The sequence below is a fragment of the Microcaecilia unicolor genome, chromosome 9 (assembly GCF_901765095.1).
Source record: "Microcaecilia unicolor chromosome 9, aMicUni1.1, whole genome shotgun sequence".
In the NCBI taxonomy this organism is placed as follows: Eukaryota; Metazoa; Chordata; class Amphibia; order Gymnophiona; family Siphonopidae; genus Microcaecilia; species Microcaecilia unicolor.
The window spans coordinates 59,765,456-59,790,795 of NC_044039.1; the positions used below are offsets into that span (position 1 = coordinate 59,765,456).

General features: G+C 45.1%; 1 protein-coding gene across 1 annotated transcript in view; it reads left to right on the plus strand.

The window, feature by feature from the left end:
- The window catches only part of IPO8 (importin 8), an 882,901-nt gene that overhangs the window by 496,053 nt on the left and 361,508 nt on the right, over positions 1-25,340 (plus strand). The window contains 4 exon segments of the mRNA XM_030214557.1: positions 2,922-3,011; positions 3,880-4,045; positions 13,884-13,897; positions 13,899-14,045. Of these exon segments, the coding sequence (XP_030070417.1) occupies positions 2,922-3,011; positions 3,880-4,045; positions 13,884-13,897; positions 13,899-14,045 (417 nt within the window).

A 25,340-nucleotide genomic window follows, 5' to 3' on the forward strand; every position in this document is an offset into this window, starting at 1 on the left:
AGGCGTAGCCCTTTCAAAGCGAAAAACTTGAAAGATCAATGTAGCCTCTGTATTCTGGGCCGTTTGTAATCTTTTGAGAATACTCTCCTTACATTCTGCTTATATAGTATTACAGTAATTGAATTTAGTAAGTACTAGAGATTGTATTAGTAACGTGAAGATATTGGAAGGAAAAAAAAGGGTGTAATATGTTTCAGTTTCTAAAGGGATTTGAAGGATTTACTAACCACAGAAGAAACCTGAGGTTCAAACTTGAAATACCTATCAATAATGATACCCAGTATTCTCAGAGAGTGCTGCAGGGGGTAGGAAATACTATCTGTAGTGAAACTGTTACATGTTTTAGGGTTCATGATCTTGTTTTATTGCATTCATTTGTTGGTTCTGTGGAGGAAATTTGCCTGAAAGAATTTACTTCAACCTAGTAGTTAAACCTTCTCTTGAATAATTTTAAACTGGATACACTGTTCATGATTATCACTATTCAGCTTGTGTAATAAAGTACTTTGGGGATTGGTTCAGTCCATCTAGAGCAGTGATGGGCAACCTTTTGAGCTTGGTGTGTCAAAATTCGCCAAAAAACCGAGCATAACTCGGGTGGTGTGTCACTTCGAGAAAAAAACCATAATTTCGCGATATTTATAGTTTAAATAACAAAAATGTATAATTGTAATATATAACTGTATTTAATAAACCAAAACCTAATTATTTAACTTACCTGCTTAGTGACTTCTTTGTTCATCTGTCAGTCGGTTTCTTTTGTTGGTCTTGATATTATTTAACTTGTGTGGGGTGCCGTGAACTAAGATAAGTGAGGGGGAGGGGGAATTCTTTAACTAATCTGCCTATTAGTGACTTTTTTGTTGCTGAATTTCATAGGCTAAATCTTCAATTGAAGGTTGGTATTTTGTACACTTCAAGCCCAAGCAAGCGCTACTAACTTCATCTTTCAATCTGTTTCTTTTGTTGGTTTTGATATTATTTAACGTTGAGAATAAGGTTTCACAAAAGTATGTAGAGGGAAAAATTGTGAGTAAAGCCATTGCTATATTTTTCAGGGTGCTAAAGTGTCTGGTAATCGGATCCAGGCACTCCAAATTTCCTGGTAACTCAGATATTCTCTTAATAATTGCATCTTTATTCTGCATATCGTGAAATAGAACTGGTGCACATCTTAGGAGAGTTTCTTTAATAAATTCTCCCTCACTGAGTGCTTTTCCATGCTGAGCTATGGAGTGAGCAATGCTCAAACTTGCAGATGTTAAATTTGTAGAACCTTTTACAAATTTAAGGATGGAATTAGATTGGCTCTTATAAAAGTGTAGCTGCCTGGAAATGTATTCCTTCCTTTCATCCTCACTTTTTTTCAAGAGCTGGGAATGATTAGTTTCAAAATGTCTATTTATATTCCACGTTCTGCTTACTATCGTTTCAGTACATAGAACGCAAAATGATCTGCCATTTTTTTCTATAATGCCATACATCTCGGTCCATGTCTCTTGAAAGGGTCGGCTACTGCTACTACCACTTCCTTTACTTAACCTTGGTTTTTTATTTTTTGGGTTCTCCATCAGGGGGGCAGTGACAGAAGATAGAATTATAGATAGCCTGTTAGCCCTGCAGGCAATTAGGGGTTAACTAGCCTAACTGACCACCTTATGTAAATTAAGACGGCTGCCGCTATTTCTAATGGCGGGAAACGGCACCCATAGCACATGCCCTCGCCTCTCCCAGCCTCCCCCTCACCTATCTCAGTAATGATGGTCAATTACAAATCCACGACACCCCAGAACAGTAGATTGGATGATGGTTGCGGGTAATGGTGATCACAGGGCCCTCAGAGATGCGTCCCCCACGGCATTCCGCTGCTCTCTGCTCCGCCGGCCGGAAGTGAGATCAAAGATCCCCTAACGGCCGTGCAGGAGCCGGGGCAGAGGGAGCAGCAGGGAGGGAGCCAATAGGAGCGCACACGGCACCCCCCTCCAGCGGGTAAACATGCACCGGGGGGGGGGGGTGATTTCACCGGGGGAGGGAGGTCGCGCTCAAGGAACTCCGCTGCTTCTCCGCGTGTCACCGAAAATGGCTACGCGTGTCAGTACTGACACGCGTGTCATAGGTTCGCCATCACTGATCTAGAGGCATAGTAACATCCATCAGTCAGGTTCATACTAGGAGGGAATATAGCATCTGCCCTCTTGATCAGGGCCTTCATGGAAAGTGGGAGAGAGTTCTCTTCTGGCATAATTAGCTGGTCCTCTATACAGTAATGGCAGCATCATTGGAGGAGGGCTGACTGGCTGGCTGGCTGCAGAATTAAGCTCCCTTACAAAACTTGAGAACTGACTTCCTCCATGGTGGGTTCCTGTATTGTCCACCTCTGCTAATGGACCTGCTATTGAAAATGGCCTGACGCTGATAAGGGTGAAGTCCATTTTCAAAAGGGTAAGAGCTCAAAAGCATCAGAAAATTCATACATATGCATGGTTTTCATGTTCTTGTATCCTTGTTTTTTTAGTGGATGATCATTAGGATAGGGATTGTTAAAGTATAGCACAAAGAAATTAATGTGTTATTTATTCTAGAAAAGGAGCCTGGATATGGCCTTGCAGCTAGAGTGCATAAAAATATAGGATTATGGGCTAAACATATGATTTAGGCTGTAATAGAATCTGGTTCAAGCCTCTTATCCAAGAGGACTAACATGGTTTGGGTATGCCATGGAAGTGATTCTGTCATCTTGGCTGAGAGAACATCACTGAGAGTAGGTTTCAAGGAAGGTTTTCCAGCAGCTCTCCAGATCAGCAAGGGTATATATTTAAGCAGTGCTTATTGATTAAGGGAAAAATGATGGCTAAAAGCAAAAATCCTTGGAAATGGAAGTTTTGTTGAATACCTTTTTGTTTTGTATTGACTTTCAACAGAAGAGTGTATTCAAGGACCAAATGGAACATTTATTACAGAACTATGTATTCCCACTGTTTGTATCCAGCCTAGGATATATTAGGGCAAGGGTAAGTTGACCAACAACATCAAATTAGATGTTCTTTCCATTATTTCTGAAAAGTATTCAACTTGACTAAATGATCCAGAGTTGTCATGAAGCATTTACCTTTTCACTAGGGGCGAACAGTCATATGCAGTAGGGTATAATCTCTGTTTTCAGAGTTTGCTTGTGTCCAATCTGTGACACTCAGTAATAATTAAAATTACTTTCTCTTTAGAAGAATAACCAATAAGCTATTGGCAAAGCTAGCATTAAAAAATGTTAGTGGAAATGTCCCTGTTGGCCTTAGAAGTATGTTATATCAGTATTAAAGTTGGGATGCATGACTCCAGTTGCAGAAATCTGCATTCAAGTCATTGTAGCCTTCAGAGGGCTCTGTCCATTAGTCATTGTAGTTACCTGAAAACCAAACTGGTTTGTGGCTCTTGAAGGCTGGAATGATAAATTCCTGTTCCAAAGGCATACTGTCCTCCAACCATGTCACTTGTTTAAAAAAAAAATATATATATATATATATATATATATGGAAATTGGCTCACTTGTCTTAGGAATGACAGCCTTTTGAATCCTGTAGTAGGTTCCCTTCTTTTCTCCCGCAAGGCTAGAATTTATATTATGGACTGAGAAATTAACCTTTATATGTAGGGAATACTTTGCTAGCTATGCACCTTCTCCCATCTGACTAACAATACAGAGACAGAGAGGGCAAGCAGATCAGGTCTCCAATTTGTTGGTGTAGACAGCATGTGCTGTCTGTGTTTATGGACTGTAAGCAAACACTGACAGATTGATTTTTTTAAATATTTTTTAGATTTTGTAAACATAATGCCAAACTCATGAATCTTTCATAAATGTTTCCTGTCTTTGGTCTACAGTGCTGCTGGGTCCTCCATTCATTCAGCACTTTGAAATTCCACAATGAGCTCAACTTGAGAAATGCAGTAGAGCTGGCAAAGAAGAGTCTGATTGAAGATAAAGAAATGCCTGTCAAAGTAGAGGCTGCCATTGCTCTCCAGACATTAATAAGTAACCAAGTGCAAGGTAGATTAGACTGTATTTCTTTGATAAATATATGTGAGGTATACATTGCTTGATATAATTTAGTATTCCTAGAACAATGTGTCGGTGCATTTGAGAGCTAAATTTGTGCTGCTACTGATAAATGTGTCCTGTTCTTAAGTATATATTCTCAGTTTGCTTTATTATATAAATGTATTTGCTTCATCTCCAAATAACTTCAGCTGGGATATAGTGTAGAAAATGTGGCCGCTTTACAGGTGATACAGATTGAGGGGCATAATCGAATGCGAACACCCATCTCCATGGGCGCCTATCTCCGAGGACGGGTCTGCGAAGGGGCGGAACAGACCGTATTTTCGAAAAAGATGGGCGTCCATCTTTTGTTTCGATAATATGGCTGGTGCCGGGCAAATGCATGGGATTTAGGCGGATTTGAGCTGGGCGGTATCGGTTTTCAGCGATAATGGAAATCGATGGCGCCCAGCTCAAAAACAAACAACTCCAAGGCATTTGGTCGTGGGAGGGGCCAGGATTCGTAGTGCACTGGTCCCCCTCCCAAGTCTATAGCTCCCTTACCTTGGGTGCTGAGCCCCCCAAAACCCACTCCCCACAATTCTACACTATTACCATAGCACTTATGGGTGAAGGGGGGCACCTAGATGTGGGTACAGTGGGTTTTGGGGCGGTTTGGAGGGCTCACGTTTACCACCACAAGTGTAACAGGTAGAGGGGGGATGGGCCTGGGTCCACCTGCCTGAAGTCCACTGCACCCACTAACAACTGCTCCAGGGACCTGCATACTGCTGTCATGGAGGTGGGTATAACATTTGAGGCTGGCATACAGGCTGGAAAAAAAAAGTTTTTAAAGTTCTTTTTTTTTGGTGGGAGGAGGTTAGTGACCAGTGGGGGAGTAAAGGGAGGTCATCCCCGATTCCCTCCGGTGGTCATATGGGCAGTTGGGGCACTTTTTGGGGACTTGTTTGTGAAAAAAAGGGTAAAAAAAAAACGGCTCAAATTCTCACTTCTGCCGCCCTTCTTTTTTCCATTATCGGCCAAGCGCACCATCTCTCCTCAGCTGATAAACACACCCCAGTCCCACCTTCACCACGCCTCCGACACGCCCCCGTCAACTTTGTTCGTTCCCGCGACAGACTGCAGTTGGAGGCGCTCAAAATCGGCTTTTGATTATACCGATTTGGGCGCCCATGGGAGAAAGGCGCCCATCTCCCAATTTGGGTCGAAATATGGGTGTCTTTCTCTTTCGAAAATAAGCTGGATTGTCTCCTAACTTCTGTCCAATAAGCCTTCAAGTCACTTCAGCATATATAGGTTGGCATGTCTATGATGTGGCTTACCAGAAAGGGGTGACTCTGGCAGGAATAGGTGCAAGTACAACTCCTAGGATCTAACTGTGGGTCTTCATTCCTGGAACATAATTAGAGTGAAAAGTTTTCAATCTTTTTTGATGATAAGGTGTGATTCTGAGGTGGGAAGTGTGAATTTCATTTTTTACTTTGAGCAATTTAAACATGGACTGTATTGTGTATAAATATTTTTAGAGAAGCTTGAGAGTGTTTTTAAAGCTACTTTGCACGGAATTAGTTCTACCTGTGAATCATATTATTGGATATTGACTTTTATTAAACCAAGTATCTTGAGTGAAGTTATATTAGTGTATTCCTTGTTATCAGCAGCAGATGAGTCCATTAACTGATGGGTTATGTCCGCCTACCAGCAGGTGGAGATAGAGAACACTGAAAAACCATAGTGCTCTATGGACAGCTAGCTCCATCTGCCTTCAGTATTGCTCTATCTCCCAGCAGGTGTGTCCGTAGCTTGATCAGCTCCTGGAAAAATTCTGCCTGGGGTGGCTCCTGTGCTTTTGCCAGTTGAAGCAGGGGTGTTGTGGCTGGTCGTGCCCACTTTGAAGGCATATAGGTTCGCCCTTTCCCTGCCTTACCTGTCCCCCTGCCTACTGGAGTACCTCTGTTGCTGCCTGCCTCCAACTTTCCTCACAGCGTTAAAAAAAAAAAAAAGGAATACGCATTGGTTCTGCGTGGCTATTCTAAGGCTATTTTCCATGTGCAGCTTGACCGGAGCTCGTTTGATTCGGTCATTTGAAGTGAGAGTGGTGGCCAGGTCCTCCGGGGAGGTCCCGCGGACGCCATTCCGATTGGGGTAAGTTTTGGCGCGAAGCCGCCATTTTACTTATATAATTCCGTCTGGTCGGATGATGGCTGCTGAAGCAGTTAAACGCTGCTCCCGTTGTGGTAAACGTAGATCAGCAGCGGGGCTCTGTAAGACGTGCTCTTTAGACGCTAGAGCTGGTACGAGCATGGCAAGCTATGATTCTTCATGCTCAATGGAGCTGGCAGCGGGCGCCATTTTGGAAGCGCCACACGACTCGACCCTCGCTGTTGCAGAGGAGTCTGAGTGCAGGGGGACGCCTCGGTTAGAGGCTACCAGAGCAGCTCCTGTTCCCGTTTCTCCTGATTCGGAGACGGAGGGTCAGGGTGAGTGTTTCTCCCCGGAGTTTGTGCTTTTAATGCATAAAGCTTTCATGCTGAAAAGAGCTCTGCCGCACATGTCTGACACTGCGCTGCTACCTGGTTTCCCCCCGGGTGTCGATGGGCCGGGGCTGGCTGATTCCCCCGAGTGTTGGAAGGACGCAAAACACAGACGGGTAAATTCCCTTCTCTTCCCCCCCCCCCCCCCCCCCCCCCCCCCCGTGTTTGGGCGGTGTGGATTCTGAGGGTTCTGGCAGGGTCTCATGGTCTGAAGAGCCAGAGGAAAGTGCCGGTTTGCCTCTGGATCTGGATGATCCCAATGCGGTGAGGATTTTCCACTGCGATGAACTGCCAGTGCTCATTTCGGACACCTTGTAGGCCCTCTCGATTGATGTTCCTGCCAAGGGTGAGGCCTCCTCTGGTAATCCAAGGATGGTGATTTGAGCCTGCAAAGAGGTGGGAAAATGTGGGATACAAATGCAACAAATAAATAAGAAGCCTGCTCGAGCCTTTCCTGTGCATTACTCCATCTAAGAGCTTATTTCAGCTCAATGGTCTGAACCCGAAGGGCCTTTGAAAGTGGCCAGGGCTACAGATCAGCTTTACCCTCTAAGTGAGGAGCACTTGGCTCCTTTGGGGATGCCTAAAGTGGACACCTTGGTCACGGCGGTGACTAAGAGGACCACCCTTCCCGTAGAGGGAGGGGTTGCCCTGAAAGATACAGGACCAGCGGCTTGAATCCGCGTTGAAACGGTAATTTGAAATCTCGGGCCTTGCCTTCAGGGTGTCTATATGCAGTTCCTATGCTGCCCGGGCCTGCCTTTCTTGGTTACTTATTTTATTTTATTTATTTATTTGTTACATTTATACCCTGCTCTTTCCCGCTCAATAGCAGGTTCAGTGCGGCTTACATAGTATGGGTTACAAAGTATCACAGAAGGAATATGGCTGTAGAATGGTAGGGGTAAGATGTGGTTGCTTAGAATAGGTTAGGATAAGTAAATTGGTAGGGGAGGTAGAGGTAAGGGAGGAAGGGTGTTATGGAATGGTCTCATGGATTAAGTCAGGTCATTTGGGTAGGCTTGCTTGAAGAGGTGAGTTTTTAGGAGCTTCCGGAAGGGTAGATGGTCGCTGATTGTTCGAATGGGTCTGGGTAGTGCATTCCAGAGTTGGCTGCCTATGACGGAGAAGTTGGATGCATAGTAGGTTTTGTACTTGAGACCTTTGCAGTTGGGTAGGTGTAGGTTAAGATATGTTCGAGAAGATTTTGATCCGTTTCTAGCTGGTAGGTCTATAAGGTTGTCCATGTAGCTTGGAGATTCTCCTAGATAATCTTGTGAATCAGTGTTAGGACTTTGAAGTTTATTCATTCGTTGATAGGTAGCCAGTGGAGTTTTTCATGAAGAGGTGCTACAACAGGCAATGGAACAGCCCGCGAATGGTGCGGAGTCCCTCACTGAGGTTGCACGGCAGATGGAGTCGGCCCTGTCATTTTTGGCTGATGCCCTCTATGATCTAGTCAGAGCTTCGGCTAAACAGATGTCTGTGGCGGTTGCAGCCTGCCGCCTTCTAGGCTTCAGCATTGGACGGCTGACATGGCCTCTAAGCACAGGCTGGTGAAGCTTCCCTTTCGGGGCCACCTGTTATTTGGAGAGGAGCTGGAGAAGATTGTGAAAGACCTGGGGGACCCTAAACCTCAGCGCTTACCCGAGGATAGGCCAAGGCCTTCTTCCAAGGGTTCTGTTTAGTCCTCCTCTTCCAGACCTCGCTTCCCTGAAGCTCATAGGTATCGCCCGGGGTGCTCTGCTGGGGTTTCTCAACCTGCCCGTTTTCAGCAGAGGAACTCCTTTTGCTCGGACAAGCGTTCCGCAGCGGCCGGTTCAAGGCCTGGAGTTCAGGGGCAACCACCCTCAATGACGGGGCGCTGGTCCATTCCTCGATTCGTGCAGTAGGAGGACGTCTTTCCCTCTTTCTCGAGGAATGGACCAAGATTACCTCTGATCAGTGAGTCCTGGACCTGATCAGAGAAGGTTACCGATTGGAATTCAGCGCCCCGGTGAGAGACGTGTTTGTGGAGTCCCGATGCGGTACTGCCGTCAAACGGGCGGCGGTAGAGGAGACCTTACAAGTCTTGTTGCACCTTGGAGCGGTGATCCTTGTGCCTCCCGCCGAACGCGGCTGCGGTCACTACTCCATTTACTTTGTGGTGCCTCGAAAAGGTGGGTCTTCCCGACCGATCCTCGACTTAAGGTCAGTCAATGAGGCTCTAAGAGTGCAACATTTTCGCATGGAAACCTCGTTCTCCGTCATTGCGGCGGTACAGCCAGGAGAATTTCTCACGTCTCTAACCTAAAAGAAGCTTACTTGCGCATTCCTTTTAGGCCCCCACATCAATGGTTTCTCCGGGTTGCGGTGTTGGGAAAACATTTCCAGTTTCGGGCCTTGCCTTTTAGCCTCGCCACAGCTCCCCGCACCTTTTCCAAGGTTACGGTGGTAGTAGCTGCTTTTCTCAGGCGACAGGGTATCCGGGTTCGCCCGTACCTCAACGACTGGCTCATCAGAGCGGATTCGGCAGATGAAAGTCATCTGGCCACAGCCAGAGTGGTCTCAGTACTGCAATCTCTGGGCTGGGTCGTCAATATACCCAAAAGTCACCTGACCCCCTCTCAATCTCTCGAATATTTGGGGGTCTGGTTCAACACGGCCTCGGGGTTTGTCTTTCTGCCCGACCAAAGGCGGCGCAAGCTTCAGAATCAGATCCGTCTGCTCCTGCGGATGCCTCGCCCACGAGCTTGGGACTTTGTCCAGCTGCTGGGGTCGATTACAGCCAATTTGGAGGTAGTGCCATGGGCGAGAGCGCACTTGAGACCTCTGCAGATTGCCCTGCTTCAACGATAGTCTCCAGTGTCCCAGGATTATCAACGCAGACATACGTGGCTCCCTGCGGCCCGGCTCAGTGTGGTGGTGGCTCTCCAACAGCATGCTGCGGCGAGGAAAGCCACTGGTGCATCCCTCTTGGTGCCTGGTGATAACCGATGCCAGCCTGGTTGGCTGGGGAGCACATTGCAAGGGAAGCTATGCCCAGGGCCTGTGGACACCCACGGAATCGGGGTGGTCCATCAATCGCTTGGAACTGAGAGCGATATTCAGGCTCTTCTGGCCTTTCACAAGACTCTGGAGGGGCTGGCTGTCAGAGTTCTGTCGGACAATATGACAGCTGTGGCCTACATAAATCGACAGGGTGGCACTCAGTGCAGAGCACTGGCCGCGGAGGCCGCTCAGATTTGCCACTGGGCCGAGCTACATCTGCAGCTTCTGTCAGCAGCTCACATAGCAGGTCAGAGCAATGTGCAAGCTGATTTTCTAAGCAGGCATCAAATCGACCCAGTGGAGTGGGAACTGGCAGACGAAGCGTTTCTTCAGATCTGTGCCAAATGGGGAACGCCTGTAGCGGATCTAATGGCGTCAAGCGCAAATTCCAAAATCCCGTGCTTTTTCAGCAGACGGAGAGATCCTCGCTCGGCGGGGTTGGATGCCTTGGCTCAACCCTGGCCTCTGGGCCTCCTGTATGTGTTCCCTCCTTGGCCCTTGATAGGGCGAGTCCTCCTGCGAATTCGGCTACATCAAGGAGTGGTGATTCTCATTTCCCAGGATTGGCCCATGCGGCCGTGGTACGCGGACCTCCGGCGGAACTGATGAAGGCCCCTCTTCCTTTGCCTCTCGTGCGGCTGCCATGTCCGGCTTGGAACCTGGGGCTGGTGTTGAAGGCTCTCCAGTGTTCGCCCTTCAAGCTGCTGAGGCAAGCTTCAGAGAAGGGTGTGACTCTAAAGAGTCTTTTTGGTGGCCATAACCTCAGCTGAAGGAAAGGATAGTGAATTTCCTGGAAGCCAACAAGTTGCAAGATCCGAGACAACATGGTTTTACCAAAGGGAAATCGTGCCAAACGAATCTCATTGAGTTCTTTGATTGGGTGACAGGAGAATTGAATCAGGGACGAGCTATGGACGTAATCTACTTAGATTTCAGCAAAGCTTTTGACACGGTTCCCCACAGGAGGCTCTTAAATAAACTGGAGGGGCTGAAGATAGGACCTGAAGTGGTGAACTGGATTAGGAACTGCTTGACGGACAGACGCCAGAGGGTGGTGGTGAATGGAATTCGCTCGGAGGAGGGAAAGGTGAGTAGTGGAGTGCCTCAGGGATTGGTGCTGGGGCCGATTCTGTTCAATATATTTGTGAGTGACATTGCCGAAGGGTTAGAAGGTAAAGTTTGCCTATTTGCGGATGATACTAAGATCTGTAACAGAGTGGATACCCCGGAGGGAGTGGAAAACATGAAAAAGGACCTACAGAAGCTAGAAGAATGGTCTAAGGTTTGGCAATTAAAATTCAATGTGAAGAAATGCAAAGTGATGCACTTAGGGAATAGAAATCCACGGGAGACGTATGTGTTAGGCGGGGAGAGTCTGATAGGTACGGGCGGAGAGAGGGATCTTGGGGTGATAGTATCTGAGGATTTGAAGGCGACGAAACAGTGTGACAAGGCGGTGGCCGTAGCTAGAAGGTTATTAGGCTGTATAGAGAGAGGTGTGACCAGCAGAAGAAAGGGGGTGTTGATGCCCCTGTATAAGTCAGTTGGTGAGGCCCCACCTGGAGTATTATGTTCAGTTTGGAGGCCGTATCTTGTTAAGGATGTAAAAAGAATTGAAGCGGTGCAAAGAAAAGCTACGAGAATGGTATGGGATTTGCGTTACAAGACGTATGAGGAGAGACTTGCTGAACTAAACATGTATACTCTGGAGGAAAGGAGAAACAGGGGTGATATGATACAGACGTTCAATATATTTGAAAGGTATTAATCCGCAAACGAACCTTTTCCGGAGATGGGAAGATGTAGAACGAGAGGACATGAAATGAGATTGAAGGGGGGCAGACAAAAGAAAAAATGTCAGGAAGTATTTTTTCACGGAGAGAGTAGTGGATGCTTGGAATGCCCTCCCGCGGGAGGTGGTGGAAATGAAACGGTAACGGAATTCAAACATGCGTGAGATAAGCATAAAGGAATCCTGTACCGAAGGAATGGATCCTCAGGAGCTTAGTCAAGATCGGGAGGCGTGGCTGTGGTTGGGAGGCGGGGATAGTGCTGGGCAGACTTATACGGTCTGTGCCAGAGCCGGTGGTGGGAAGCGGGACTGGTGGTTGGGAGGCGGGGATAGTGCTGGACAGACTTGTACGGTCTGTGCCAGAGCCGGTGGTTGGGAGGCAGAGCTGGTGGTTGGGAGGTGAGAATAGTGCTGGGCAGACTTATACGGTCTGTGCCAGAGCCGGTGGTTGGGAGGGAGGTCTGGTGGTTGGGAGGCGGGGATATTGCTGGGCAGACTTATACGGTCTGTGTCCTGAAGAGCATAGGTACAAATCAAAGTAGGGTATACACAAAAAGCAGCAAACATTATCTTGTTGGGCAGACTGGATGGACCGTGCAGGTCTTTTTCTGCCGTCATCTACTATGTTACTATGTAAAGACAGTCTTTTTGGTGGCCATAACCTCGGCGACACGTGTGTCTGAGCTCCAGGCTCTGTCCTGTCGAGACCCCTTTCTGCAGTTCTCAGAGTCCGGAGTTACGGTTCGTACTGTGCGTTCCTTCCTGCCTAAGGTGGTTTCAGCGTTTCACCTAAACCAGCCCATTTATCTGCCCTCCTTTACTAGAAGTCTTTACTTGGAAGTCTCTGAGCCAATCACAGCGCATTTAGCTCAGCTAAACGCGCTGTGATTGGCTCAGACACTTCCAGGTCTCTCAGCTGAGTGAAGCACGGCCAGAAAGGATGTTTTTATTATTTCGATGGTTGAATGATATCCAAGAAAGAGCCTGCAGCATCAGAGCCTGTTTGATTTTTTTTTTTTTAATAAAGCTTTGCTTCAAAAAAAAAAAAAAAAAAAAAAACGTCCATATAGGGCGGCCTACCCCCCCCTTCCCCCCCCCCCCCCCCCCCCCCCCGCAATAATAAAAACGTCCTTTTTGGCAGTGCTTCACTCAGCTGAGAGACCTGGAAGTAAGGGAGGGACATCCAAGTAAGTACAGTTGTGGCCGAGTGGTTAGAGCAGTGGTCTTGTAATTCAGAGGTGGCAGGTTCAAATCCCACTAATAGTTTTGTTTAAAAAAAAAAAAAAAAAACAAAGGACGAGCACTTGGATTTTTTTTCCACTTTTTTAAGTTGTATGAAGTCTTCATTGAACATTTATCAATAAAGTGATGAGCACTTGGGCGGGTTTTCGGGTGTGGAATGGCCATAATGGCCGTCCATAACGAGCACTTGGCCGTTTTAGCCCCCCAATTTTTTTTTTACATTTTAATAATTTTTCCAATCCCGTGCAGCCCCAACGAGAGGTACAGACATCTCGTTAGATTTTCCAGCATTTTTCAACGTTAAGGCAATCGGAAAAGGTTAGTGCATCTCATTACAATAGGGTTTCTACACGATTTGCTCATCTGCATTCCGTTTTCGTTAGCTGCTGCCGTCGTCGGAAAAAAAGTGTTTAGTGCATGCCAGGGTTTACTACTTTGCTCATTATGACTTGTTAAGGGCTCGTTTAGTGCAATCTGGCCCTAGGTGACTTCCTCACAGATTGGTACAAGACTTAGGTGATTAGAAGAAGCTGAAAAATGATTGTTTTTTTTTTAATTATCTTTAAAGCACACTGGCTTTGTATGCAAGACTACGTTTTCACATTTAGTTGTTTGCATAGAAAAAAGTACCATAAGGGCTGACCTAAAATTGCAGATTACTCACTATAGCTTTGAATAGATTTACAAGAGAGGAAATATGCAGATTCAACATATTTTGGGAATTTTGCAATTATCATTTGCTTCCAAAATCAGTTATTTTTATTTATTTATTTTATTGCATTTGTATCCCACATTTTCCCACCTATTTGCGGGCTCAGTGTGGCTTACAATACATTGTAAATAATGGAAATGCAGTTGTTACAAGTCAGTATGGATTCCATTGTGAGAAGTTAAGCGAGACAAAGTCAAGGTGGTGTTAGGGAATAGGACAAGGAAAAGAACAATGGAAAGAGACAATGGGAAATTGGTAGGGGTGATAGAACCTTAGCAAAAGAACATTCGGTATAACATTTTCTGTGAGTGAAGGTTTAAGTGTGATAAGATTACGGGGGATGAGAGTTCAGAAAAGAATGTATTGGTGTATTTCTGGAATAGTGGAGTGTGGACTTCATGTGTAGTTAGTTTTATTGTCTTCTTTTGAGAGAGAGGAAATTTAAGACAGATGTACTGTGTGGTTTTTCCCGATGTTGATGACACCCTCTGATTGGTTTTCTGTTTTGTTAATTAGCAAAGGAGTACATAAAAACCATATGTCAGGCCAGTGATGCAGGAGCTGCTACATATAGTGAGGGAGACTGAGAACGATGACCTCACTAATGTCATTCAGAAGATGATCTGTGAGTACAGCCAGGAGGTCACCTGTATTGCTGTGGACATGACACAGCATCTGGTAAGTGGAAACAGCACTGTAAACATGTGAGAGCACACAGTCCAGATTGTGTGTGGCCTGGCTGCTTTTTAGGTAGTAATTTTAACCAATTGCTGTATTTTTCTTATATAAACAATACTGCAAACTTAAACTTCTAAAATATGTAACATTTATCTCCTTTGCTGTTTCTATCATCTCCCACAAAATATCTTGGGTTCTTTAATCACATAGTTATACCATGAAGATAAAATGCATACATTTAATTTGATGCCTCATTTCTTAGCTATGTGAAAGTGAGTTGCAGTCAGAAAGCAATAAAATGATGGTACCTTTGAAATACATATGCCAAAAAAAATTTAACTTTCATTTTTATTGCATTAATACAACTGCAATATAATGTACATCAGAAACACCATTGCAGTCAATATATTGCACCCTAAAACCACCCTTCCGTCCTCCTCCCCCTCAGAAGGACCAAGAGAACAACAAAGATCCTGATTCATACTTCCTAATGGTACTCTGGAAAAAGGAAAGAAAAAAAGAGAGGAAAATGCAAAGCCCACCTCTTTAACATTGCTTTTGACTCGTAACCACTTGTAACCACTCGCCTCCACCTACCCTCCTCTCCTCCTTCCTGTACACATTAATTGATTTGATTTGCTTACTTTTTTTTTTTGTCTATTAGATTGTAAGCTCTTTGAGCAGGGGACTGTCTTTCTTCTATGTTTGTGCAGCGCTGCGTACGCCTTGTAGCGCTATAGAAATGCTAAATAGTAGTAGTAGTAAATCTGTGAGTAATGCCATTCTAGAAAGGGAGTTCATTGCTTGTCAGACTTCCATCCTGTCTTGTTTCTGGGCAGTACGTTTACTTAAGTAATAAGCATCCCACAGAACACTCCTCAGATGGGTCATTGTAGGAAGAGCTATCAAATTCCAATATCTTGCCACTTAGCACCATATAGGTGCCATACAGGACAGTATCACCTGGACTACCTCTTGTGAAACAGTAACACAAGGTTTGTAGAGTAAGAAAAAGGCTGGGCCAGCTACAATAGAAATATAAAACAAATCAGAAAATAACTTAGCACAAGCTTCCCACAATTGCTTAATTCTGGGGCATTCCTGCCACATTTATTATCTCCATTGGAAGTGAAGCGAGCTATTTGGTTGGGAGGGGCAGTACCATCTATAAAACATTTGTTACTCCATTGTCAATCAAATTGGCCAAAATAGAGAGATGGAAAGTGTTCAAGTAGTGGACCATTCCTGGTCCATAAATGATGGTCCCAGCTCTCCCTCCCAATTCACATTGCCTAAGTAAATCATATACATGAAAGATCATCTTTCTCTGTCGTAACCCATGGGATAGTAATTCTTCAGTGGGAGATGCAGCATGAAGGAGTCCTCCCTTCAGCACATCATCTTGAAGTATGTGCCTAAGTTGCAAATAGATATAAAAGTCCCAGGAGGGAATCTGATACTTTCTCTGTAAATTTTGAAAGGAGCAAAAACTGCCCTCTGAGTATACTACTACTACTACTACTACTTAACATTTCTAGAACGCTACAAGGGTTACGCAGCGCTGTACAAATTAACGAATAAGGACGAGGACTAGCAAAGGACTTTGCTAGTGAAGTTTCCGATTGGAGGGGCTGCCGTGGATGTCACCCATCAGTGAGAACAATCAGCCTGCTGTCCTCGGAGAATACCTTCTACAGGTATGTAGCATTCGCTTTGCCCCAGGTAGAAATAAGTACCTGTATATAATATGTAAACCACTTTGAATGTAGTTGGAAAAATCATAGAAAGGGCGGTATATAAGTCCCTTTCCCTTTTAACCTCTCTCCCTCACAGCTGCCGGTTCGGTTCTTTTCTTTTGTTCCTTTTTGTTTTTCTTTTCTTCACTTATTTGTCTCGTTCAGGTTCTTTTTATCCTGTTTATCTTTTTCTTTAATGTTGTCTCTTTTACCACAGCTCCATAGGCTTTATTTAGGCCTGAACTCCAGTGGGTTTTTTCCCTTCATCTTTGGTTCTTCATTCTCTTTTGGCACCATCGAGTCTCACCTTAACTGTGTTTTGTGTCAGGCCTTTGGCATAGATGCCTATGGTGTCGGCGGGTGTATCGGCACCTGCCTCATTGTCTGTGTCATGGCGGTAGGCACAGCCATCCACATAGACTTTAGGCATTGTATCACAGATCTTTTCATCATACAGATGGTGTCGATGCAGTTCTTTCTCTCGTGGTGGAACCTCTGTTTCAGGAATACCTGCAAGGGAATCATGTCCTGCACTGTCATGCAAGTCAGCCATACCTTGGGCTACTACATTACAATGTTTCTGAGCATACCTTACCTCTAGAGGCCATCCTTGCAGAGCCAATGTCCAGGAGACTATCCTGCTGCTGAACACCCAACCGGACTTGATTCGGTCGCTACCCAGAAAACTGATGGGTTGGTGACAAGTTTCCACAATTAGCTTCTCGCCTTAGATATAACTACAGAAATGTTGCAGAGCCCAAACAGTGGACAAAAGCGATTTCTCACAGTCAGAATACTTCTTTTCCACCTCAGATAGGCCTTTGCTGGCATAGGCCACAACCTGCTTATCAGAATCATATTTCTGATCTAAGACAGCGCTCATGGAGTGCTCGGAGTAACCCAAGTCGACATAGAACTCACGACCCCCCTCGGGGTACGCAAGGCATGGAAAGCGGCTAAGCTGATCCTTCAACTCCTGCATAGACCCCAAGCCCAGGGCGTATCTTTCTTTAATAACTTGACCAAGGGTCGGGTGATTTCCGCATACTCATCTATGAACTGTCGAGAGTAATTGCATATGCCCAAAAAGGAACGAAGTTCTGTGAGATTGGTGGGTTGTTTCAGCTGTTGTAAGACCTGCACTCGCTTCTTCTGAGGTCGGAGACCCTCAGCAGAAATTTCGTACCCTAGGTAATTCAGCGATTTCCTGCACCATTGTCCTTTGGCCAATGTTAGTTTGGCTCCAGCATCTGTCAACTGTAAGAAAACATGCTCAATCCCTGCCAAGTGTTCTTGAAAAGTAGGGCTTTTGATCAGAATATCATCCACATAGACCACAGTTCCTCGAGCCTCAGCATCTGGAAGTACTTTGTGTAGGAAAATGTTAAATTCAGCAGGGGAATTGAGGAAACCAAAGAGAGTTCTGTTCCACGTATACTGTTTCTTCCCAAACGTAAAAGCCAATTTATACTGATCATGTGGATGGACAGGCACTGTCCAAAACCCTGATGCCAAGTCTAAGCTTGTGAAATACTTAGCCCTTTAGATGGTAGCAAGATTCTGATCCAGAGGAGCCATAGGCCACCTGGACAAAGGTACTCACTTATTCAGCTGACGGTAATCCAGCGTGATTCTCCAACTGTTGTTCTTTTTCAAAATGGGCCACAGAGGGGAGTTGTATGTGCTGTTGCATTGCCTAATGATGCCCCTGGCCTCCTAAGTGTTGAGAATCTCTTGCACAGATTCATAGGAAGCCAATGGAATCTTATACTGGTGCACAAAGACAGGCTTGCTATTTGGCTCCGTAGGAACTCTGGTGACATGCAGGTCTGTGAGCCCACAATCATACGAGTCTACAGCAAATGTTCCTTGTATTTGTACCAGCAACTCATTCAACTGCACCTTCTCTGTATAAGTAGCACAAGCATCAGCCTGTTCCACTTGATCTTTCACCATAGCATCAAACTCTGAGAAAGGCTGGTTGGATGGTACTGCAACCTTCCTGGGCGGGGGCACATGACTAATAGTGTCAAGTGACCTCATCAGGTTGTACAGTGTTCCAGACAAATGGTAAACGAACCCACGAGGGAGGGAGCCACGTTGGATCTGGTGCTCACGAATGGGGATAGTGTGTCAAATGTCCGAGTGGCTGCGCACCTGGGAAACAGTGACCATCAAACGGTTTGTTTTAATGTAACGGCTCATGTGGATGGCGGCCACTCTAAACTCAAAGTCCTGGATTTCAGCGAGCTGACTTTAACAAAATGGGAGAATACCTGAAAGAAGGAGCTGATGGGCTGGGAGGACATACGAGAAGTGGAAGGACAGTGGTCCAGGCTAAAAGAAGTAATAAACAGGGCCACAGACCTTTATGTAAGGAGAGTAAATAAAAGCAAGAGAAAAAGGAAACCGATATGGTTCTCAAAGCAAGTGGCTGAGAAAATAAAGATTAAGAGTTAGCGTTCCAGAAATATAGAAATCTCAAGAGGAGGAACCACGGGGAGGAATACCGGATGAAACTGAAAGAAGCCAAGAGAGAGGTACGTCTGGCGAAGGCGCAAGCGGAAGAACAAATGGCTAGAATGTAAGGAGAGGAGACAAACACTTCTTCAGAGTATAGTAAGTGAAAGAGAAAGACTATAAAGGGAATTGTGAGACTAAAAGATACAACAAAACGCTATGTAGAAAATGATGAAGAAAAAGCCAATTTGCTAAATAGATACTTTTGTTCTGTTTTCACTGAAGAAAACCCTGGGGAGGACCGAGAGGGACTGGCAAAAGGTCACCTGAAAATGAGGTGGATAGAGCGCCGTTCACGGAAGAGAGTGTGTATCAACAACTTGGAAAGCTAAAGGTGGACAAAGCCATGGGGCCAGACGGGATCCACCCCAGAATACTGAGGGAGCTCAGAGAGGTTCCGAGGGATTGGAGAACGGCGGAGGTGGTCCCTCTTCACAAAAGTGGTGATAGGGAAGAAGCTGGAAACTACAGGCCAGTAAGCCTCACTTCGGTTATTGGAAAGTAATGGAAGCCATGCTGAAGAAAGGATAGTGAATTTCCTGGAAGCCAATAAGTTGCAAGATCCTAGACAACATGGTTTCACCAAAGGAAATCGTGCCAAACGAATCTCATTGAATTCTTTGACTGGGTGACGGGGAGAATTAAATCAAGGACGTGCTATGGACGTCATCTACTTAGATTTCAGCAAGGCTTTCGACACGGTTCCCCACAGGAGGCTCTTAAATAAACTAGACGGCCTGAAGATAGGACCCGAAGTGGTGAACTGGATTAGGAACTGGTTGACGGGCAGACGCCAGAGGGTGGTGGTGAATGGAGTTCGCTCGGAGGAAGGAAAGGTGAGTAGTGGAGTGCCTCAGGGATCGGTGCTGGGCCGATTCTGTTCAATATATTTGTGAGTGACATTGCCGAAGGGTTACAAGGTAAAGTTTGCCTTTTTGCGGATGACACCAAGATTTCCAACAGATTGGACACCCCGGAGGGTGTGGAAAACATGAAAAAAGATCTGAAGAAGCTAGAAGAATGGTCTAACGTTTGGCAATTAAAATTCAATGCGAAGAAATGCAAAGTGATGCACTTAGGGAGTAGAAATCCAAGGGAGATGTATGTGTTAGGCGGGGAGAGTCTGATAGGCCACGGACGGGGAGAGAGATCTTGGGGTGATAGTATCTGAGGACCTGAAGGCGACGAAACAGTGCGACAAGGCGGTGGCAGTAGCTAGAAGATTGCTAGGCTGTATAGAGAGAGGAGTGACCAGCAGAAGAAAGGAGGTTTAAATGCCCCTGTATAAGACGTTGGTGAGGCCCCACCTGGAGTATTGTGTTCAGTTTGGAGGCCGTATCTTGCGAAGGATGTTAAAAAAATGGAAGCGGTGCAAAGAAAAGCTACGAGGATGGTATGGGATTTACGTTTCAAGACGTATGAAGAGAGGCTTGCTGACCTGAACATGTACACCCTGGAGGAAAGGAGGAACAGGGGTGATATGATACAGACGTTCAAATATTTGAAAGGTATTAATCCGCAAACAAATCTTTTCCGGAGATGGGAAGGCGGTAGAACGAGAGGACATGAAATGAGATTGAAGGGGGGCAGACTCAGGAAAGATGTCAGGAAGTATTTTTCACGGAGAGGGTGGTGGACGCTTGGAATGCCCTCCCGCGGAAGGTGGTGAAGATGAAAACGGTAACGGAGTTCAAACATGCGTGGGATATGCATAGAGGAATCCTGTGCAGAAGGAAGGATCCTCAGAAGCTTAGCTGAAATTGGGTGGCGGAGCAGTGGGGGGGAAGAGGGGGTGGTGGTTGGGAGGCGAGGATAGGGGAGGGCAGACTTATACGGTCTGTACCAGAGCCGGTGATGGGAGGCGGGACTGGTGGTTGGGAGGCGGGAAATACTGCTGGGCAGACTTATATGGTCTGTGCCCTGAAAAGGACAGGTACAAATTCAAGGTAAGGTATACACATATGAGTTTGTCTTGGGCAGACTGGATGGACCATGCAGGTCTTTTTCTGCCGTCATCTACTATGTTACTATGACCTGACTGGGCGGAGCCTGTGCTCCTGCATGCTGTCGAAGGCCTCAGGAACTATAGAACTGTACCAGGGAGGAGCTGTCATAGTGTGATCCCTAGGACTTAACTTAAAGCTATTAGGCTCCAGCTGCTGATCATATCTCGGGGACCGATCAGGCAGTCTGTGCTGTTGCAGCAGAGGGCTGGATGTCCTAGAATCATCACTACCCAGCAACTCCATAGGTATTGCAGTAGTGTCAGAACCCATAATACACACCTCTTTTCTCACCGTATCTAAGTCCCCTTTACACTGATTTAATGCCTTTAAACAAGAATCTTTATCCTGTAGAGCTTGGGATAAACGCTACGAGAGTGATTTATTTTTCTTCCATAAATCAGTCAGTTGCAAATTAGCACTGTGCTCTGCCTGATGTGCAGAGCTAAGCCTCCCCTTTTCATGTTGTAACTCTTGGCGCAAAGCAGAAATAGAACCCTCAGATTGCTCTCTCACTTCTTGATAGAGAGCCTGAAACCTATCTTTCTCTTGTGTCTTTAAACTCAAAGTCTCCCTAATCTCGGCTAACTGTTGAGCCTGAGAACACAGAGAGGCATCTTTCTGCTTCATGTCACTCCGCCAGGAGTGGGCAGGTCTTTCCCACAGCAATTTTTCATTTTCTAAAGCTGAACATTTATCTCTAAGTAGAGCACATTCAGAGCATACCTTGCCAGGGGTATTCTCGGAGCCCCCCCCCCCCCCCCCCCCAACACTCTTTTGAGAAGGTCTGCTTTCCAAAGCTAGTTGTAAATCAAGCCTTTCTCTTATAAGAGCATCCACATCATCACGCAGGTGCTGGAGCTCCGTTTGGAGTGCAGAACAATTACAAGTAGCAGACTCTTTCATTGCCAGTAAGGTACAAGCCAGCTCCACCAGGGCTGTAATAGTAAGTGTAGCTTTGCACTTTAAAACCAGGTTCAGCACAGAAGTGTACGCCACATGACTCTCTGCAGTTTCCTTCCGAAACAAGGAAATCAATCAATCGTATACTTGGCGCGGACTTGCTGTGTGCAGCAGATATGAGAACTGCAAACACAGCCAATTCTAGTGCTGTTAGCGTAGTGGTAGGTGACGTCATCTTGGCTACACTACCTGTAAAAACAACTAATGTAAACACAGCCGGCAATAAAAGTCTTGCCTCTTGCTTATCCTTAAGTCGTAAATCAGACAACAGCAGATTCACAGCTCAGCTAGCAAGCAGACAAGCTTCTCCGTCTGCAGTTCTCTGACAAGAACTTTTCAGTGGAAACATAGCAGGTTAAATCACAGAAATACAGTTATATACATCCTGCCATTTCTCTCTCTAACAGAAAAAAAAAACACGGGAATACGTTTCTCAAATAAATGACATCCCGGGACTAGAGCCCCCAATTATGTAGGTAGAATAAATCATAAATAATTCTTATAGGAAAAACAACTCCCAATGGATTATTTATGCCAAGGCCCTGTGATGCAGAACTCTGCTCAAGCAAATATTGTGGACTCTTGTCTAGGGGAAAGAGTACAAGGACCTTGCTTTTGGCACCTAGCTAAACTTGCCGTTATAGAGAAGTGAAACCAAAGTCAAAGCTGATATATATATTAGATTTATTATAGATAAAGAAAATGTACAAATATGGAATCACTCTGTAGCAAGGCTTAGCAAAATACAAAAATATAACTTGCTGATAATAATAAAAGAACTAGATTGCTACTGAATAAAGACTATACAAAATGATTCTTCCTGGACTACAAGATAATTACACAAGCCTGATTTGTAACCTAAACTACGGTTCTTATAACAAATACAAAGGTTAGCAGCTAATCTCCTGACCAGTGTAACCTGCTGGGTTGTTCGTGAGCCCTTGAGCCTAGGCCGAGGCCCGCTGATAGCAGGGACCAAGGCCTAGGGGAGACCAACCCGCCACTACACACCCCAACTATCCAACATCCCTAGCCTACCCACACGCAGCACCTCAGGAAGAAAGGGAAATAGGCATTCGAGCGGGCCTCACGGCCGAACCATAACCGATACACTCAGAACCACTCGTACGGGCCTCACGGCCGAACCGGAACTGATGCACACAGGGAGGGGAGAAAGAAACACCGGAGTCCCCAAACTAAACAGCAGGCTGAGTACACATACAGACACACACATGCTGCCCCGAGATATCCGAAACAAAGGGAAAGTAATTGAAATCCCTGAACAGGGAACACAGATACACAACTAGAGTAACGTTCTGACAGAGAACTGTAAAGGCTTTAGGCTGCCAAGATATGTAACGCCATAGCAGGGAAAGCAGGAGCATGTGGGCTTAAGTACTACCCATTGACGTCAGCTCAAACCCTGACAGCCAATCAGGAATGAAGTCTACACCCCTCCCCTGCCAGACCGGCAGAATCATAACAACCAGGAGCTATGACGTAACCAGTGTTCCTTAGATAAACACCAATCACTAATCCCAGACAATAGAAAGTAAATCACTGTATCTCACCATGTTGTCTGGCAGCCTCTCGATGAGATAGATGTAGATTCCTTCTTAGACTCTAGCTGTCTCCCCAGCGAGTCATTCTTAGATGTAGTGCAGGGTCTCTCTGCAGATAGCAGGTGTCAGTCACTCTGTGCTGTATTTCAGAGCTAGTATAGCTGAACCCAAAGGTATTTTCACCAGATATGCAGCTCACAAGGTTAGAACAACAAAGTCTCTCGCTCACACTGAGCCTTCTAACCTTGCTGGGTTTCTTTCTGGTCTTCTCCGTTCTCTTGTCAGTCCAAACTCTCCGATTTTCTCCGACTAACTTACTCTCTTCAGTTCCCGCTTTCTTAGTACCTCTCCATCAGGTGACATTAGGGAACCAATCCTCTTCTTGTCCCGCTCACTCCCTAGGCAAGAAACGTCCTTGATTTTGTATGACCCTGAAAGTGTAACTTTCTGGTCTGCATCTCTGTCTCTAAACAGGCCTTTTTGGAGCCATGGGTCTCACTCCCTTTTCAGCTTCTCATGTAGAGAGGTGTGGTAGCTGTGTTAGTCCACTCTTAAAGGTTATCAATAGAAATCAAACAAAATAAAACATGGAAAAGAAAATAAGATGATACATTTTTATTAGACATAACTTAATACATTCTTGATTAGCTTTCGAAGGTTGCCCTTCTTCGTCAGATCGGAAATAAGCAAATGTGGTAGCAGATAGTATATATAAGAGAAACATCAAAGCATTACTTTGGCAGTCTGACAGAGTGGGAGGGTGGGAGTATGCATGGGGACATCAAAGCATTTCATTGATATTCTAACAGAATGGGTGTTGGTAGGTGAGAGGAGGGTAATAGAGAAATAAACAGAGAAATACAGGTTTATGTTTTATAATGGGTTAGAAAACCCAGATCCTTATTAAGTCCTGTTTGTTGGGTGTCAAAATATTCAATCCTCTCACCTACCAACATACTGTGCAATGGAAAGCAATGTCTGTTTCTGTACTGATGTAAATGGTCTTATGATGGAGTTAGATTGTACACATGTTCCCGATGAATGGAGGCTATTCATAGACTCTAGCAAAACGAGTTTGAAAGCTGTCTTGTTGCACAATAGTAATGAAAAAACATCTGTTCCATTGGCTCATGGGGTTGGAATGAAAGAGACCCATGCTTCACTTATCACCCCTACCACTGCAATTTCCCCACCCCTAGCTGTCTGTTCGTCTGTCCAATTTAGATTGTAAGCTCTGTTGAGCAGGGACTGTCTTTTCATGTTAATTTATACAGCGCTGCGTAAGTCTAGTAGCGCTATAGAAATGTTTAATAGTAGTAGTAGTAATAGTATGGTGTTAATTTTGAAAATGATCGAATACTCTGAACATAAATGGAATATTTGTGCTGACCTGAAAGTGGTAGCACTGCTGCTTGGCCTACAGTTAGCGTACACAAAGCATATGTGTTTCTTGTGCCTATGGAACAGTCGTGATGACAAAAATCATTACAAAATGAGACAGTAGCCTCTCAGAGTCGCACACACAGTTGGTCGGTACATTGTTACAACACAAATCACTAGTCGATCCACGTCAAGTTATCTTCCACCACTTCACATTAAACTTGGTTTAATAAAAATTTTGTAATTGCACTTGATTGTGATGGAAATGGTTTCCAGTATTTGAAGGAGATGTTTAGCACACTGAAAACTGAGGCTAAAATAAAGGCCGGAATTTTTATTGGGCCCGAAATCAACAATTAATGCATGATGACACATTCAGAACAAAACTCAACCCTCTGGAACTTGCAGCTTGGGATGCATTTGTGCTAGTAGTGTAGAACTTCCTTGGAACAGACGAGCTAAAAACTATGCTGAACTAGTAGACAACATGCTTAAAGCATATGAACAACTTGGCTGCCGAATGTCATTGAAAATGCATTTCTTACATTCCCATCTTGACTTTTTCCCACCCAATTTGGGACACGTAAGTGATGAACATGGAGAGAGGTTCCATAAAGACATTTCTACAATGGAGAACAGATATCAAGGCTGCTGGAATCCCAACATGATGGGGGACTACTGCTGGTTTTTGCAACGGGAAAATATGACTGGTCACAAACGTAAAAGCAGATGCCTGAAGCACTTTAACAGTACTGGGCCTTGCTGAAGTAAGACTTTTAAACTGGATACGAGACTTTTTTGAAAATTTGTTATTCCATTACATTTTCATATACTGTTTACTATGAAAACTTTGATGTAGATCAGATAAGTGCTTAATTCATTTGGGCAAACGTATGCATAACAAAATTTCCTGAGGTGTTACAACAATTCTGATTTCGGATTTGGAATACGCACACTGAATTTAGTATAGGACAAATGGTTTTTGCCCAGTAGCACACAAAAATGTTTTTTTTGTTGTGCTGTGACGTATAAATGTCTAGAAATATATTGTCTAAATTTCTCCGTAAAGATTTTTTTTTCTGCCACAGTGAGATGCAGCCCATCGTTACAATATAGTCTTTTGTTTTTCCA